Source organism: Pyxicephalus adspersus, chromosome 3, assembly GCF_032062135.1.
Source record: "Pyxicephalus adspersus chromosome 3, UCB_Pads_2.0, whole genome shotgun sequence".
NCBI lineage: Eukaryota > Metazoa > Chordata > Amphibia > Anura > Pyxicephalidae > Pyxicephalus > Pyxicephalus adspersus.
This window is the reverse complement of record NC_092860.1, coordinates 103,779,108-103,797,592: the sequence shown is the minus strand read 5'-3', so window position 1 is coordinate 103,797,592 and position 18,485 is coordinate 103,779,108. Positions and strand designations below refer to the sequence as shown.

General features: G+C 36.1%; 1 protein-coding gene across 4 annotated transcripts; it reads right to left on the bottom strand.

The window, feature by feature from the left end:
- Positions 1-1,458: 1,458 nt before the first annotated feature.
- On the bottom strand, positions 1,459-18,284 carry LOC140326882 (uncharacterized). 4 transcript variants are annotated; one of them, XM_072405873.1, is made up of 9 exons: positions 17,237-18,284; positions 13,969-14,121; positions 12,874-12,954; positions 11,691-11,771; positions 11,110-11,190; positions 9,197-9,235; positions 7,663-7,742; positions 6,677-6,751; positions 1,459-5,942 (listed from the first exon to the last, which is right to left on the bottom strand). In XM_072405873.1, the coding sequence occupies exons 1-8, from the start codon at positions 17,289-17,291 to the stop codon at positions 6,677-6,679; spliced, it is 645 nt and encodes a 214-aa protein (XP_072261974.1). In that variant the 5' UTR covers positions 17,292-18,284; the 3' UTR covers positions 1,459-5,942. The 4 variants fall into 4 exon arrangements, with proteins under 4 accessions (XP_072261974.1, XP_072261978.1, XP_072261977.1 ...); XM_072405877.1 differs by lacking the exon at positions 11,110-11,190; XM_072405876.1 differs by lacking the exon at positions 12,874-12,954.
- Positions 18,285-18,485: the final 201 nt, after the last annotated feature.

Sequence of the window (18,485 nt, the reverse complement as noted above, 5' to 3'; positions counted from 1 at the left end):
GAACTTCACAGATACAAAGTAAAGGTATGCAGCTAATCATAGCTTAAAGGAGAACATACAAATAACCTGTCCTGTTCTGGAGTTATGATTTTTAACAGAATATTGTCTTGAAATGCCTGACAACCCTTTATAAGTATTTATACTAACTAGCAAAGATAGGTGGACAGTGAGGAATATCTTGTGCTGGGCTGGTAAGAAGGGATATCTGCAAGCAAGAGAGTTAGGGAGGGATGTCTATGGGATGGTGAGACGGCCATGGATGGACGCTGGTCAGTGTGTGAGTGGTAGGCGGTGGCTGCTTGCCAGGGAGGATATAGAGATGGGGTATGGCAGCCAGATAGGATGTACTGTCAGTGTGGAGGTAGCTTTTCACCAAGGGGGAAATGTTATCAGGAAGTTTGTCTGTTGGGTTGGTGAGGCCGATAGGAAGGTGAATAGGTGGATAAGGAGGGATGTCTGTTATTCGGAGGGGTGGGGTGACCAGTGAGCAAAAAAAGGGCTGTCTACTAGGGATGGGGAAACACACAGGAGAGACTACATTCAAAGTACACTTACCAAGCACCGAATCAAGTGCTCTCCCAAAATAACAGTGACACATGAGAGATCTAAATAAGTTCAGCATAGATATATACCTCTTATTTAAATGAAAAAAATGTAAAATAAAGGCCAAAGTTGGGGATTAATAGGCTGGATCTGTTTTGCTTGTACTGCACATGCCCTCAGTGTTGGTTTATGAGTGCAATCTAATTGCAACTTGGAGTGGCATATAAATGTGCTATGGATGCTTGTTCTACTTTATTTTACACTTCATGGCTCAGTAAATCTGATGTCTGGTAAAAAAAAATTCCTTGGAGTCTTTATCAAACATTTTGACTCTGCAGCCTAAATATTCAGGTAGTAAAGAATCCCAATGATTTAGATGCCTGGGAATAGTAAATTGCGCGGAAATGTTTCTTTTGCAAAAATCTGTTGCAAATATCCGTATTTTCCTCTATCTACCTCATCTTCTAAAAAATCAGTTTACACTGAGCCCAACACCTGACTCCTGGCAATGTTAGAAAAAATAGAAACGTAAATTGAAGACCTGGGATGACTGACCATTAGAACCAGTGAAGTAGGCTAGCTCTCATTGGCATTTCCTGATGACCTCCACTCATTACAGAATAAAGTAGAAACATGGGGGAACTAGTAAGATTTGTGGAGACCTAGGCAAGGCAACACTACCAGAAGTGTTGTTTTCATAGCTGACTTTCAATGATCACTGAAAACAGTGTTTAGCAGCACAGGCTCAAAGAAAAAAGGGCGAGCAGAATTCTTGTAAGCAATCTCAGTCCAATATTTACCATTTACCATAGAAGGCTATCTAAAAAACATGCCAGCAAAAACACCCTGTAAAAGAGCATCAAACACAAAAATGAGTTTAGTGATCACAATAAGCATGGATGACAACTGAGAAAATATATTTTATTGTATATATGTTTATTATATGTTGGTTTAAAATGGTCTGTCAAAGTAAACAACACCATGCATAGAGAAATTGTCAGCTAATACAATGTCAGTTTTGTCCTAATTCACAAATCTTACATATAGGATACAATTATATACCAGTAGAAAGCCAAAAAATACTCAATTTGTCCAGCAGAATTGGTGCATCAGACACTCTTACATGTGGACCTTGTATGATCCAAAAGCTGCGTTGGAGGACTGCTGCGGACTGCACTGAGGGGTGGTGGCTTTCTTGTTCCACTTCCTCAAATTTACCCCCTCTTTTGTTACATCTGGGTTTTTTCAGCCTGAACCTGTACCTTGCTGTGATTGAGGCCCTATGCGGAGATTGATTCTAGTGCATATGGAATTTTAGGATAAAAATAATTTTGGATACATTGCCCAGTGTAACAGATGTCTACCTATTTTAAAACTTTAAATATAAATGCATCTTGTTAGAATAACTAAAAGAAGTACTTCTAAGGGCACAGTGAGTTGATTTAGTTAAGCAAATACTTTCAAATCTTTATTGCAGCACAATTTATGCTTTACACCACTGACCTCTAGTGTTAACTTCATATATTACACATGTAACCCATAAATGTACATGGAAAGTATATTGGGGCTGTCATTGCTGCCTCTCCCTTAAAATTGCCATTTCTCAGGTTGCTGTGCTGACCCATTGGTTCTGATTTATTAAAGCTCTCCAAAGCTGGAGAGAATAAGCTATCATCTGTGAACCTGGGGGATTCAGCAAATTTGCTATTTGTTGGCAAATGTTTCGGTGTCCTGAACCAGATCCATTCCAGGTTTGCTGGATCACCCAGCTTCACTGATGAAAGTGTATCCTCTCTAGCCTTGGAGAGCTTTTTTAAATCAGACCCATTGGCTATAATATTTTCTACAGCAGTGACCTGGAGCAGGTCTGCAGCTATGGAACAGTAAAAATTTAGAAATCCTATTCTGCATCAATTTTCTATGTTAGTGGCTCACTGTATTCAAAAGATAATCTGTATGATTTCAAGGTTGCAATATCGACTTGGATTTGTCATGGCGAAGGTGGTGGGTAGAGTTTAAGTTCTTAGATGAGAAGTGATCTAGTTCTAAGATTAAACAATTCTATTTATGACCACTGAACACTGAAAACAAAAACTGAAACCATCCTTTTTTAGCTAACCTAAAAGAAAAACAATATGTGACTAGTATGTCTAATACTATATTTATAAAGTATATACAATTATCTGTATAAAATAATTTACTGCCTAGGTCTGTAAATGCTGTACAATGTCTTAGCATGGATCTGAACTATTGATCACTATTGTCATTTTCTTCACATCTTTTCTTTCTAAATATATTTGAAACAAACCCAACTATAGGAGATTGTAAACTAATGGAATACAGCTGCTTCATAGCATCTCTACACTGGGTGTTAAGTAGTTGAATGCAGCTGTTCACAGGAAATTAGACTTTACTGCACACCTCTTGTAATGGATTAGTTCAAACGATTCTCATTAAAACTATTCCCAAGGCTGAATGTTGCGTAGGAACAGGTGTCTAATGCCTGTGTACCCCATGCAACGGAACACAAAACTGCACTAAGAGGACTTAGATTATGGTAATCTTATCTAAGCATAATATACAACCATTATACACATTGTTATCACTTAGTATGTGGGGTTTTAGCTACCTTAGAGGACTAGTAAACCCTAAACTTAAAAGTTTATGTAATGTGTTACAAATTACTATTTTTTTAATAATCTCTGTTAAAGCACCCACACCTATGTTTTTTCTAAAAAAAACTGATTAAAAAGTTAATAGCAGTGACCTTAGTTTAATTATGACAATAATATAACTTTATCTAAATTAAGCAACAATTTTAACAGAGATGACTGTATATTGTTAGGGCTTCTCTCCAACAAATATATCGGTTGGAAAAATTTTAACAAAATTCAACGAATGTAGATGAGAGTGTTTCAACCCAGTTTTTTTTATTTTTTGGCAATATGTTTTGAAGGCCAAAAGGCTAAAATTCCATATGGCTTATGTCTGGGGTCTAAAAAGCAAAGAAAAATAAAAAAGGGAATTTAAATATTTAATACTGAAGCAGCTTACATCTGAAGGTTAACAATAACACAGCAAACAAAAAAAAATGCTCACAATTATCAAAATTAAATGTTTTTTCTTTAACATCTAGATTTGTAGGTAGCAATCTAAACAGGTCAAGTGGGGACACTGGTGATGTACTGGCAATATGTAATGTTTAAAAATGTCTAATGAAACATAAACACATACATTTAAAATAGTTTACTGGAATTTCCATTTGTTTTTTTATAGGTACTACTACTTATTTAGGTATATTGTATTTTATAAAATAGGAAAACATTGTTCTAATTTCAACTTTAACACCAAGCAAGTAAGTATGAATAATGATGCAAAATTATATATATATATATATATATATATATATATATATATATATATGCTACCTTAAGAAAATATCAACTAAAAGACTATAAAAAATGACTTTGCTAGTTGTCTAATAGCCTTAGACTCACTGGGCCTTTTTAAAGCTCTCCAAGATTGGAGAAGATAGACTATCATGGGAGAATCATTTTAGGAAATCCAATCCAGGTTTGCTGGATTATCCCAGGTTCAACCATTATAGTCTACCTTCTCTAGCTTTGGAGATCTATATTAAATTAATTCTTTATTAAATCAGGCCCACTGACTCCTTTGGAAATCCGGTGTTCTGACTTTTTTATCTACATGTCTATTCTAGATTAGTAAATGGGTATTTAGGCCAGGCAAATAGTACTCATTTACTTTTAGTACTCAGATTTCTTTACCTTTTTTTCTTTTTTACCACTAAATGTGTATTAGACACCTGACACTATGGTCAAGTATCAACTCAATCTGCTGATGTTTGAGCATCTTCATTTCAATATAACCTTTCCTCTTTCGTCTTTCTGTTTTCATATGGTTTTAATTGACTTATATACAAAATCTGCAGAGCAATCCAAGAACATATGTTATTGGATTAAACAGTAACTGTACCACAAGGCAAAATTATAAAGTTGTGACTATAGATTTAAAGACAAAGTCTTTACAGTGGGAGGGCCCCTGGCTGCCTGGTAAGCAGGCAATGATTTCAAGACTGAAATAGCATAGTGTAGTAATTTATAGCAACCAAATATCAGTTTTGTTCTTAACAATCTATGGCTTGATACAAAAAAACAAAAGGGTTGACATTAGTCAGACTTGAATTGTACTGGTCTTATTATTTTTTGCAAGTTGTAGGCAATGCCTAGACATTGATTTCATTTGCTTTTTGCAGTAAGCTTAGCTTAGCACTGCATTTGCTCCATATCATGAATGTTAGATGATGTTTTAAACTATAGCCTGAAACAGATAAAAATCTAGGATTTTGTTGGTTACATGTAACTGCCCTAACCATTGTAATGACATACATTATATTTCATAAGTTAAATCAATTTTGCCATAAACTACTTTTTTCTCCAAATGGCTTGTTTTAGTAGTGCACACCAGTTATCCTAAGCTGTTTTCCAAGAAGATGACAAAGTTGTGACCCCTTTAAGATTAGTTGTGACCCCTTAAGACGCTTTGAAGAACCTGTGAAGTCACTTTGACAGGCATATTTGTCAGCGAATGGGCAATGCCTTTAATACAAAGAATTTAAAACCAATGCCACATAATGGACCTGATTTATTAAAGCTTTTCAAGACTGGAGAAGATAGAGTAGACTTGGTGGATCACCCAGGTTCGCCCATATTAGTCTATCTTCTTTAGCTTTGGAGAGCTAGGTCCAATGAGTCTGCCTTACTTCTAACAATGCGATTATGAGAGTATTTGGGGTTGATTTTTCAACCCATAGTAAAGTAAACAATCACTTAATTTAGCAAATATAGTAATATAGTAAATATATATTATAATACATACATCTCTATATGTATTGTGTAATAAAACCCTAAAATGTAATTTGTTTTCTTTATTTTCAACTAGTGACACACATCTTGTTCTAAAGTGACAATGTCCAGTCCCTGTCCTGTATCTATGGACAAGCACCCTGCAATCAGCTATAGAACACCTCTGTATTTAGCTGTGTGTCAGGAGTTTAGATTTAAACAATAGTAAACTATTTTTTAATCAGACATGGTTAGTAACTGTCGACATAAATGAATGAAATACAAATATCCGACTCCACTTAACACACTTGTCTATTGACATAATTCTAAGAATTATTTTGTTCATCCTGTATAGCATTGTACACTTTTCACACACAACTATGCTAATAAATAGTTGCTAATGACAATGAAAGAACTATTTAATTTTTATTGTTTAGGATAATTATAGTATAAATGTTCGAAACTGGGCTGTTTCATTGGTGGAAAATATTCATTTTTTCGGATAAATGGTTCATACAGCATGTATGTAATCACCTACAGGAAACAAAAAGGAGTAAAATAAATTTTAGTAGAACACCTTAACTACTTTTTATTAAGCACTTCTACTTTTATGTCTTTAGCAGACCAATTCAGTTATATCACATTAGGAATTACAAAGATTTATGAAGATTTTCCCAAATTTAGGCTGGCGCTTTCACCCCATTGATAAAAACATACATGACTAGGCAATCCAAAATGCATGTTTATTTTTGTATATGCTATATGCTGTATATGCTGTTGGTTGGATTCCCACTAGCTCTTTACTCTTTACTCCTTGCAATTGGATGCTAACGAAGGATTCAAGTCAATCCAACTTTTTACATATGTTTTGTAATCAAAATAGAATATTGTGTGTTTATTTACATAACCCTCAAACAACATCCTTCCATAGATTATGAGCATTGAATATTAAGCCTTTATAATAAAACAAAAGAAGGTAGAGCTGGTTGGCAGATACAGGTTGACCACAGAGGGCCAATGCCAGCAGTGGCTCTAGCTATTCAGAAGAGCTCAAATTGGATTCACCAACAGCTCTTATTATGGAGACAGTTTCCATTGCAAATGTTAAAAAAACACAAATAAAGTAAATCATCTCTGCATTAAAAAACATGATATTTATTTTAAGTGCAACTAATGAAGATATCCGCATTCTTCATTTGTTCACTAGGCATTCCAATACATGTGGACAAGGTAAAACATTTTAGATGTAATAATAAACAATATCCTACCTATGATTTCACATTGCTTAGTGGAATTTCTGCTTCTTCGGGAGATTTGTTGTTGTTTAAAGAATAACTTGATTTCTAATTTAAAAAACAAAAAACATGCAGAATTAGAAAAAAAAATACTTAGATTAGTAAGTTGATTTCCTACCCACTTATATATAGAGGGCAGAACCTTAATTATGGTTGTCTGGGGCTGCCGAACCAGTCCTTCACTGTGCAGATTTAACCCAAATGTAGTTAAGAAATAAAGAATACAGTATATAACTTCACACCTTTGTTTTAAACTCTTTTACAGTATCTGTGTTTCCCATAGGATTCCTAGTAAGGCTATAAAATAGGAAAAGTGACACATATTTAAAACTGTAGAGTTGTTGCCAGAACAAGAGATGAGCGAAAATCTTCCAAAAGGCACCAGTTCTAAAACAACTATCTAAGATTGGTATTCTCATCACTTTGGGATAATTTCCTCTACCTTTCTAATGTACAATTGTAGTGGTGTGTATTGCATCGTTATGTCTGGTACAAAAGTTTTTGGAAAAGTAAGCACTTTCATTGGAGCACGTTTCTATTGGGCCATAGATCTGAATAAAACAGGCAATACAATGTGCACACATTAGATTTCTGTTGCTGGAAGCAAACTTTCCTAATCATTTCTAGTGACAGGAGAATGAACCAGTACTGTACACACAGCACTGCTTGTGGACTTCGGAGACAGCCACACACATTTTAGGTTTCCTCCTAGACAATCTCAATCGTTGCTCTCCGATGACTATCAACTAGCATGTGTACATAGCCTAAGTCACTGTTTAATACCCAGATAAACAGATGAATCAATGTAGCTTAAAAGCTGAGGGTAAAGGGAAAAAGCCCATCATAGTAAAAATGTAGATATATGATAGCTATTCTTGTGAAGCATTCTTTCAAGCAAACTGTTCCAGCCATGTGTATGTAGTAGTAGTGAATATAATTTCATTATATTAAATACTTACTTGTTTTTTTTTAAAAATAAATACTAAAGAGATGATGATGACAATGAAGAACAAACACACCAAACAGCCAATGAGGATGCCTTGAGAGAAAAAATACATTGATTTAGTAAAAGTATGTTTGACAAAGGTGAATGTTTTCTGTGCACAACTTATTTTTCTTGTATAATCTTTTGTTTCTGTTTCTAGCTCTAACATTTTTCAGTCCATTGCTAGGGACTTTGGACCTGACTTTTCAATATGCAGTAACACTTAACACAAGTGAATATTGACAAAAACACCTACATTTTATATCTATACTTATATCTCTGGTACTTTTGTTACTATGTTTTTGTTTCTGTGTGGCAGTAAAACATCCTGGTAGAGGAGCAGCGTTTGCTTTGTCATGTCCGACCCACCTCCTGTTGACTGGTGATCATGAGATCAGAACAATCAAATGGTGAACTGATGAGTGCTAAGAACAGTGGAGAGATCACAGATCCAGCATAGAAATGATGTATCAATAGACAGTTGTAGAGGTGGAAAGGTATAGATACACAAACCAAATTAGGTAGAAGAGAGGAGATGGTGATAGCAATCAGGAATTACATTTCAACTTCTTATCAGAAATTCAAAGCAAAAGTTAGTTTGTTCAGGATAGTAGTTTGTCACAATACCCTTACTAGACATTCTTCATATTCAAGATATATTTACTTAAAAAAAAAGCGTTCAGTTTTAGGCATTATTAGATATGATGTTGCCACAACAATGGGTTCTACAATTCTACAATGGGTTTAGGCAGCATGGAAGCCATAAACAGGAAGTTGTGATGTAGGCAATGTTCATTTAGCTAAAGAATTATTACCCTGTAAGAAAGAATTCACATGGCTTAGAGAAAACCAACTTGTAAAAATAAACCCGAGTAGCAAGGATTTTTGCTTGTACTTGGATGGCTGGATTTAGCCCACACTTGTTTAGTAAATCAGCTCTGCTGTGTTTTGTTTTTCATTTTTAAGCCTTTGCTCATTTTTTCTTTCTTCTTTAATTTCCGTGGTCATATTACAAAGAAACAGTGTGAGAAAGAATAAAGGTGTTGACTATATATTATAGTAAATATAGTAACCTTTGAATTACATGGCTGTAGGTGTGAATACCAGGGTAGAGATGTCCAAACGACATTCTAGTTGTAAGACTGCTAGCTTGTATGTTCCATAGTGACATCAAGGCAGCTGGCAATAATAAAGATTGCAAAGGGGGCACACACCTATAAATTTGGAATATTTGCCATGTCAGAGAGTGGCAAAAAAGTAAAATATAAGCAAAAGAGTCTACAGATAGTGATTCTGTGCTGACTAGAATACCTTAAAAATTTATACTGATTGTCTTCCTACTGAATTGAATTTTTGGCATATTGCTTTTAAAAAATTAATTATTACTACAAGCATATTTTAGGAACATCATACTGAAAGTTCTAAAAAAAATGGGGTCTAATAAAATTCAAATACAAATTGCATAACTATCTTCAGAAATGTTACTGTATTTTAAATTGCATACTCACCATTGTCAGGTGTTTTGGTAGGCTGTGGCGTGGCTTCACCTGTTGAATGTTATGATAAGATATAATATTATGCAATTGTTTAGTTGGATATTGGGCTGCATATCAGGTGTTCGCATGTCTTCTTCATACCCTACAGACTGCCCAACTGAAACAGCATATGCAACAGGTTGGTAATGATGCTGTTAGTTGTGAGGCAGCAGCTTAGTGTTGTTGGTTTGCAAAATAAATGATGTTACTGCATTAAGAAACTTTGCAACTGAACCACAAGAACATATTGGTTTGTACAAAAATTGAACCAGCACCAATGGGTGTACAGCCAAATAGGGAACTCCAATGATGGCTATATACAACCCAAAATAGTGCACTACTCTATATTAGCAGCTAAATGATAAGGATAAAATAAAATAACTAAATGATTGAAAATGTTATTTATACATACATAAAATTAGTGTTGGTGTTCGAATTTGGGTTGTCCTTATATTTGACCTGAAAATGGCTGTTCAAATTCGGATAGACACGACCCAAAAAAAAGGTTCGACGGCAAAAATTTGGATAAAAAAAGTGTTAAAAAAAAATAAAAATTAATGTTAAATATTTTTGATGAGTGTTTGTGTTTAACTATTTTTTTTTTTTTCACTTCCTGTATCGCTCAAACGATCGCATCTATTGTGTGTACAATATCTACGAACGATCGTGTCGTTATCTGTATGTACAGGATTGGTGCTATACGATCGTTCGCAGATATCGTGCAGGATCGTTCGGCGTTCGTTTACCAACGATAATAATTGGAAGTGTGTACGTAGCTTTAGAGATACCTCTAGTGCAGGGCATCTTCTCAATGATTGCAGCCCTGGGGTGGCTGCAATCATTGAGAAGAGTGTGCAATCCCCGGGGCACTACAGGTTAATGAACTTTGTGGTCACAGCTGTGACTGCAGGCGATCCCCGGGCACTAGAGGGCGAATGGGGTCAAGTTTTTGTTGAATAGGGACAAGTTGAATGGGGACAAGTTCACCCTGTGTTCTTGGATGGAGAAACTCTACTACTTACTACTAGTACAGTGAGGCAACAGCAATCAGGATCGCTAATGCAGCCCTGTAGTATGTGTTCCTGGATAGAGTTTCTATCTCTATCCAAGAACACATACAACTAGTAAAGGGCTGCAAGAGCAATCTGATTCGACCAACACTACATAACATCATAAAACCAAATTAGTAAAAAGCCCAAAAACCTAATAATTATCACCCCAGTCTAAAATAAACTAAAATAAGCTGATAACAAAGACTCTCTGGGGGTTCTGTTATCTGACCAGAGCATAAGTAGAGGGTAGGGCCAGCTCCAACCTTTTTGATGCCTGAAGCAAATATTAGGAAGATGCCCCATCCTTCCCAGGGTTGCACACTTTTCTCAATGATTGCAGACCCCAGTGCCGTTCTCAGTAGCAGATCACCAGTAACAAATCTCAGTGCAGACTTCCATGCAGACCCTCATTTCAGCACCCCAGTACTGACCTTAATACAGACCCAAAGTGCAGACCCTCAGTCCAGACTTCAGTGAATTACTCCAGTAGAGACACCTGAGGCAGGTATCAATACAGCCCCCTAGTACAGACCCTCAGCAAAGACTCCAGTAAAGACCTCCAGTGACAGACCTCAATGAAGACCCCTAGTGACAGAACTCAGTACAGATACCCAGTACAAATCCCCCCGTAAACATCCTATGCAGATGATTTACATTGCCTGATAGTAGGTCTGGCCTATAAAAGAATGATTATTTAAGGAATCCTTAAAAAAAATGTCTATACAACAATAGTAATACATGCATACGTGCTAATAAAAATCATTACAAGTTCATATATCATGAAAAAACATATTGTAAATCATTATTATTCAAACACATAAACTACAAACTTACTACTGTAAGGTGCTTCACTACTTGTGTATAGGACTGGAACCTGAGATTCATTGGTAGGTTCAGATGTTGCTGACAACGTTTCTGTTAATTAATGAAAGAAAGTTTTCACTTGTTTGTTGAAGGCAATATATGCCAGTTTATGCCAATGACAGTCCTCAGTACAGAACCCAGTGCAGACCCCCAGATATACCTACAGGCAGACTGCAGTACAGACACCCAATATAGAACCCCAAGCAGACCTTAGTACAGGACTCAAGTACAAAACCCCAGTGAAGTCTCCAGTGTAGACACTTAGGCAAACCTTGGTACAGAATCCCATGTTTACCTCAGCACAGACCCCAGATAGAATGCCACTAAGTCATGTCTTAAAGTGCTCCCCCCACCTGAGTTGCAAATAACGCCACCTCAGAATGAAGATTCACTTTGCCTCATAGTAGTCCTTGCACTATTACAAAGCACCAATGTCTATACAACAATAGTAAAGAATGCATCCATTCTGTTATTAACAGCTAATACATAAAAAATGCAAAAACGTACTGTAAGTCATTGTTAATAATAAAATGCCTAAATTACAAACTTACTACTGTAAGGTGCTTCACTACTTGTGTGTGCGGCTGGAAGCTTAGATTCATTGGTAGGTTTAGATGTTGCTTCCAAAGATTCTGTTGATGAATGTAAAAAAATAAAAGCATTTGTCTGTTGAAGATATAGTATATAAAAAATAATAGGTGAACATAAATTCAATGACATGACAATATGTTTTATGATTTTCCAGCTTTTAATTTATAGCCAGCCTATACTATACGCTTATGAGCTGGAATCAACATAGTGATAAGACCCCTGGGAGTTACTACTAAAATAATTGTCTTCCTAATGAGGGAGACCCACAAAATGTCACTATGTCTCCTAAAAGGAATCAACCTAAAGGGGTGTAAGAATTAGTTGTGTAGGAAGAGAAGTTGCAATTGAGGTCTCAATCGAGACACATACAATCGTTGTACACAGGCCTGGAAAGGAAGTTTTACCACCGATTTCATCTTTCTGACTCTGTGCTAGATTATGTCACGTCTTTTTATAACAGAGAGCAGTCAGTGAGTTTAAACTTGTGGGTGAACTGCTAAGGGTCCACATTAACCGAAGTCTGGGGGGGTTCTTTTGATATAAATGTAGGTTTCTGATGTATAAGGGGAATTCTTCCGTAAAGGTAGAGGAGGGGGGGCTCCCAATGTGAATTTGGGACTCTGATGTAAATTTGGGCTCCTGATGAAGACGTGGGACTCTAATGTTAAAGGGGTCTCTGATGTACAGTGGACTTTAATGTAAAGTTGAGAAATTGATGTGGGGAGTCTAAAGTCAAAAGGGGGCTGTGATGTGAAGGGGGAGTTCACATTTAAAAAGGGTCACGTAATGTGAATGAGAGAAGTCCAGTTCCCCCCATGAAGTCTCCAGTGCAGACCTAAGTACAAACATCTAGGCAAACCTTGGTACAGAGTCCAATGCTGACCTCAGCACAGACCCCAGAGAGACTGCCACTAAGTCATGTCTTAAAGTGCTCCCCCCACCCCCTGAGCTGCAAAAAACGCCACCTTAGGATGAAGATTCACTTTGCCTCATAGTAGTCCTTGCACTAGTACAATAGCACCAATGTCTATACAACAATAATAAAGAATGCATCCATTCTGTTATTAACAGCTAATACATAAAAAATGCAAAAACGTACTGTAAGTCATTGTTAATAATAAAATGCCTAAATTACAAACTTACTACTGTAAGGTGCTTCACTACTTGTGTGTGCGGCTGGAAGCTTAGATTCATTGGTAGGTTTAGATGTTGCTGCCAAAGATTCTGTTGATGAATGTAAAAAAATAAAACCATTTGTCTGTTGAATACAGTATATAAAAAATAATAGGTGAACATAAATTCAATGACATGACAATATGTTTTATGATTTTCCAGCTTGTAATTTAAAGCCAGCCTATACTTTAAGCTTATGAGCTAGAATCAACATAGTGATAGGACCCCTGGGAGTTACTACTAAAATAATTGTCTTCCTAATGAGGGAGACCCACAAAATGTCACTATGTCTCCTAAAAGGAATCAACCTAAAGGGGTGTAAGAATTAGTTGTAGGAAGAGAAGTTGAAAATGAGGTCTCATTCGAGACACATACAATCGTTGTACACAGGCCTGGAAAGGAAGTTTTACCACGTGATTATGTCACATGTATGTTTTGGGACTCTGATGTAAATTTGGGCTCCTGATGAAGAGGTGGGACTCTAATGTCAAAGGGGTCTCTGATGTACAGTGGACTTTAATGTAAAGTTGGGAAACTGATGTGGGGAGTCTAATGTAAAAGGGGACTGTGATGTGAAGGGGGAGTTCACATTTAAAAAGGGTCACGTAATGTGAATGAGAGAACTCTGGTGAAAAGAAGCACTCCTGATGTTAAGGGGGGGGGGGGCTCCTGATGTGAAGGTACTTGTTCTAAATAGTAAGAGCCTTGGCAAAATTAGCACTGGTATCTAGAATTCATCAGTGGTCTTGCAGAATTGCTACAGAAGGGGAAGGAAGGGGTCCAAATTCTGCATTGGGGCCTACAAGTCTTTAGTTTTTCCACTGATTGGACTCCAAATACATTTTATTCTTTGGACCCTGTGAGTTGGAAGTCACAGCTGTTCCATGCATTTACTAACCTTCAATGGGATAATCTCACTGTAAAATTAAATACAAAATTTGCAGTTTGTTGTAGTTTATTTGGATCAGATTATCTGTAAAATCAGAGCTAATCTCCAAGGCACTAATTTTAAAATGTTTGTTCATCTCTATAGATGTCACATAAACACCACATTTTTCAACCGACCTCCTCTTTTTGTAGATGAGTCTTGACTTTGGAGGTCATAATTAGATGTACTATTTGTCACTGTTGTGACTGTGCTGTTCACATCGACATGCGTTGAGGAACTTGTGACAGAACCTTTAACCACCGAGATTTGTGAAATTCCTAAAAGGAAACCTGGAAAGGAAACAGAGAGGAGTGAACTCAGATATTTTTGATGATTGTACATACAATACCATTTTTTACATTTTGCTAACTGTATGCAGGAATGTTATAGTACATCATTGACTTGAAAAACCCTTCCAATCTAAGATCGTTTTATTTAACACTCTGATTTAACTGAATTGAACGATGGAAGATGTGTCCAACAGAGTAGGCCAGGAGCAAAGGACTAGTCACCAGTATTGCCTGTGGTCAATTTGTTGCAATTTTTTTCCCTTTGTACATAGAAATCTCATTCTTGTGAGATAAAGATTTACACTACAGATATACAGCTCCTAGGCCATAGCCCTAGCATACCAGGAAGTACACTTCTATTTTATAGCAGGAACTAGATAAAGGGTCCATTTTTCTAGGTATTATTTAGGCCCTATAACTTTTCTAGATGCCCTCTTTAACAGAGAATTTTGTGTGTGTTTGTTCTGCTCACTACACTCAGCGTGATCATTATCCAATTATTTTCATTAATGTACAAATAAACAAAACATAACATTATTTAATCATATAAATAAATATGGTCTGTTCTTTAATGATATTCTGTACCTGTTTCTCAAACAGTGTTCAGTGGATGCGTAGGGTTCCCCAGAGATTTCTAGGTGTTGCCTCTCAGATCTATTACCACTGACACCAGTGATCTTTTTTGGCTATCTATAAAGGTGAAATTCTTCTCACTGGCCAGCAACATAAGAGCCATTCCTCCCACTGACCTCTACTCTAATGTCTGTGAGCTGTGGATTTAGTAAATAAAGTAGGGTTCTTCAGGACCTGAAAGCTATTTTAAGGGTTCTCCCTTGGCAAAAAGGCGGAGAAAGACTGCTGTGGTCTATATTTAGACTGTATTTAAGTGTTATATATTTTTAGTGTAAAAACATCAATAGCATATTATTAAACCATACTGAATTTGATTATTGAAATCAAATTTATTAAATTTATCAAAAATTATTAGAAATTGTCCTTAGGCCCTGGTAGAAAAACAATAGAATAGGAGCTTCTCCTGAAGGACAGGGACGCAACAGTGGACAAATATAAAGTGTTGTATAATATATTGATGCTATATAAATTTATTACAGTAATATAAACAAATTACTGTAGTTTTCTTGAAAAGATGTACATGTTTATAGTTAATAATGCAATGCTGTGTTCACTTTGATTATCCAATTATGTGCACATAAAACTCCCCTTGTTCTATTACTCACTTGACTGCACATTCAAATTAAACAAAACTATACTATAGATTAGGCTATATGAACGTACACTTCCCAAAGTGAACATTTATCTTGCTAACCTAACAAGCGATCCTTTAGTAAGTCAGTCTCAAACCCAACTAAGAATGTAAAAGCTGGACTGTTGACAGCACATTTTATCTGGATGCCTCAGTAATGTACACACCCTGGGCTTCTTTTACTGATAACACATTCAAGCTATGTAGTCAAGAATTTACATATAATCTAATATAAAATTTCATTAAAACATTGCTTATCACACAATCCAGGATGACTCCCCTCCTCAACATTTAAAAAAAATATATAATATAACCTCTAATATTACATCCTAGGCTTTAAAACAGACTACCCTTAGGAAATGCCACCACGTGATTCTGAGCCTTCGTGTTTGAATATACAGGATAACCTAATTTATTTTTTTAATATATTTTGGTACATTTTTTGATAGCTGAAGAAACAAAAGCTTGATTATACATCTTCTGTATTAAAGGCAGTTCCATAGCATGGCTCCCAACTGTCCCTTTTTTGCCAGGACGATACCAATATCTAGCAGTCAACACGGTGTATAAATGCCTGGCTGCATAGGTCCTGGTTTACACCCAGGTGCAAGTCTGCCAGCCACCCCTGGATGGTGTCAATACCTCATTCTTATATGTTTGTATGATCCAGCAGGTCAGGTCATTATTGCAGAAAGGGACAGATGATGTCCCCTCTGCAGTAATGTGCCTAACCTGCCTGATCACTCAGGCATAGCTGAGCTGGGCATGTGCAGCAACAGCTTTGATTGCCAGGGAAATCAAGCATTCCCGGCTTCTCTTGCATGTGCCAGGATGATTGAACAAACATCTAATGAAGTTGTGCCATCCTGACATACCCAATAAAGATGGCTGGAAGAGGAAGAAAATTAGGAAGATGGACTGGTCAGGTTGGTTCCACTTTAAGTCAATGCAATAAGAGTGCTAATCTCAGAGCTCCTCATTCTTCTTCACCTGACCGGATCATTGTGGGCACATATATATAGCCCAGCAAAGGATCCTGCAAGGGTAAGTATGAGTTTCAAAAGATTTGTTTTATTTTTTTATCAAAATTTTACACCTAAATTTTTTATGCATTGGTTTTAGTCAGTGGTGTACAGTTTTATTTGGTTTGGCTTTTTGGTGTGCAACAAGAAACCATATTCTATTGGTAGAAGCCACTTGTCAAGAAGGAAAAAGCAAGTATACATTCCTACATACTAAAAAACAGATGCAATACATACAGCAGTGTAATACAAAGACAAACCCTAATGGTAACATCTCTGCCTGACTTTAGAAGATAAAGATAAGGTTTTGCCCTGGCATTTATATTTCGGACTTCAGTTGAAAAATAGAGGGAAGTAGACACATCTGTATGAAGATCGTAAGACTAACCTACAGCTTCTATGCATTTAAGAACAATTTAGAATGTTAAATAAGTAATAACATATACTATGGAATTATTTGTTTAGGCCTTGGTCCTAAAGAATCTCATAGCTTGTTTGCAAAAGTACAAACCATGAATATTAAAAGACTGAGTAACATAACTTGTTAGGGTATGCTTGCTTGCATGCTAGGGTCATCAAAAATGTATAGGACTGTAAGTTGATATACCAAATGAGTTGTACATTTTCATTCAATACATTGTGTGACTGTTTACTTCAATTATCCAATCATGTGCATTACCATATCTCAAAAACAACAAATAAGAACAGTAATCAGTGATGATGAAAATATATGTCTCCTTCCAGAAATAAAATATTGTATTTCAAATTTTGTGCTGGCAACTGGCAGCATGCATAATTCTGATAAAATAACCAAAATTTTATTGCTTACCTGAAAATAAAAGTAGAATATACGTTGTCTGACACATCCTGTAATGAAGAATCATTTTTGTATGTTCAAAAAAACAAAAAGAATAAAGCCACTTCCTTTACCAACCGATGCGAGTAGAATACTGAGTGTTATTCAAACCTAAACCTCATTTTTGACATACGTAGTGTAGACAGCTGCTAGCCAATTGTAAGGAGTTATGTGAGCAACCACAACTGGGCGTGCAGAGCAGAAGCTAGAGTCACAGGAAAGATGCAGATGATATAAATATATATGAAATATACTTTCAAACATGACTTCAGCTCACCATTTATAATTTCTATATTATAGTTTGTGAACATTAGACAAAACATATATAATAGAAAATAGTAGACATAAACAGTGTGGGTTTATCTGAAATATTAGAACTACTGAAATGTAAAGAAAGTATATGCTGAAATCTTGGCTAGGAAATATCTAAAAGCTAGGGATATGTATTCCTAAACTTGGTGTACTTTGTGTATCTCATGTAGATCTGTGTAATAATCTAGCATGAAATACCTTCTGCACTTTCTCTCTTACAATACAAGTTTTCTGTAATAAAGATCAGCAAGCCCTGCTCATTCTATTGGAGCAGGGTGACAGGTCTTATATGACCCCTCACCACTCCCAGGTAGTTTTTTAAATGTAGCCTGTAGGGGGTAGATCTACTGGGTTTTACCCCCACCTCTACTACCTAAAAAGGCAACGTGCAGCCCCGTGAAGATACTATGGCTACCTTTAGACAATATTTGCATTTGTAAAGGCATTTGGTGCACACTTAGTGGATGTATAGCTTGTGTGGCTTTAGAGGAATATGTTTAAATAACATTTTTGGCCTGACGTTCATTTTTATTCTTTACTTGGCTGGATCCAAATATTGGAGAACCTCTAAAACATTATATTTTATAACTAGGGCCTTTGTCATAAAAACTTCAGCTTTCCAAGAGGTGTCAATAAGACAAATAGGGCCCAAATGGAAATAGCTCTGTAAGTGAGTGAGATACAGATATATGAGTATGATTTTTATGAGAGAATATATTCAGCCACATTAATTAGGATGATGGAACTAGGCTTTGTATCTAAACTACAGTTGAGTTAGTCAATTATAATACTCTCCACTTTTATTTAGCAAAATTATGAACAAAGATTTGCGGTATCTACAAAACTCCATCCTCTAAGTGGGTTAGGCAGTAAATTGATCTAAAAACAACTTGTAACGTTATTAAGGTTT

Excerpts from the sequence above, each read along its gene's own strand:
- LOC140326882 (XM_072405873.1), bottom strand. The coding sequence starts at position 17,291 with ATGATTCTTCATTACAGGATGTGTCAGACAACGTATATTCTACTTTTA. Across the intron at positions 12,955-13,968 it reads CTCATCTACAAAAAGAGGAG|AATCTTTGGCAGCAACATCT; the intron begins GTCGGTTGAAAA and ends ATTCATCAACAG. Across the intron at positions 11,191-11,690 it reads TAGTGAAGCACCTTACAGTA|AAACGTTGTCAGCAACATCT; the intron begins GTAAGTTTGTAA and ends ATTAATTAACAG.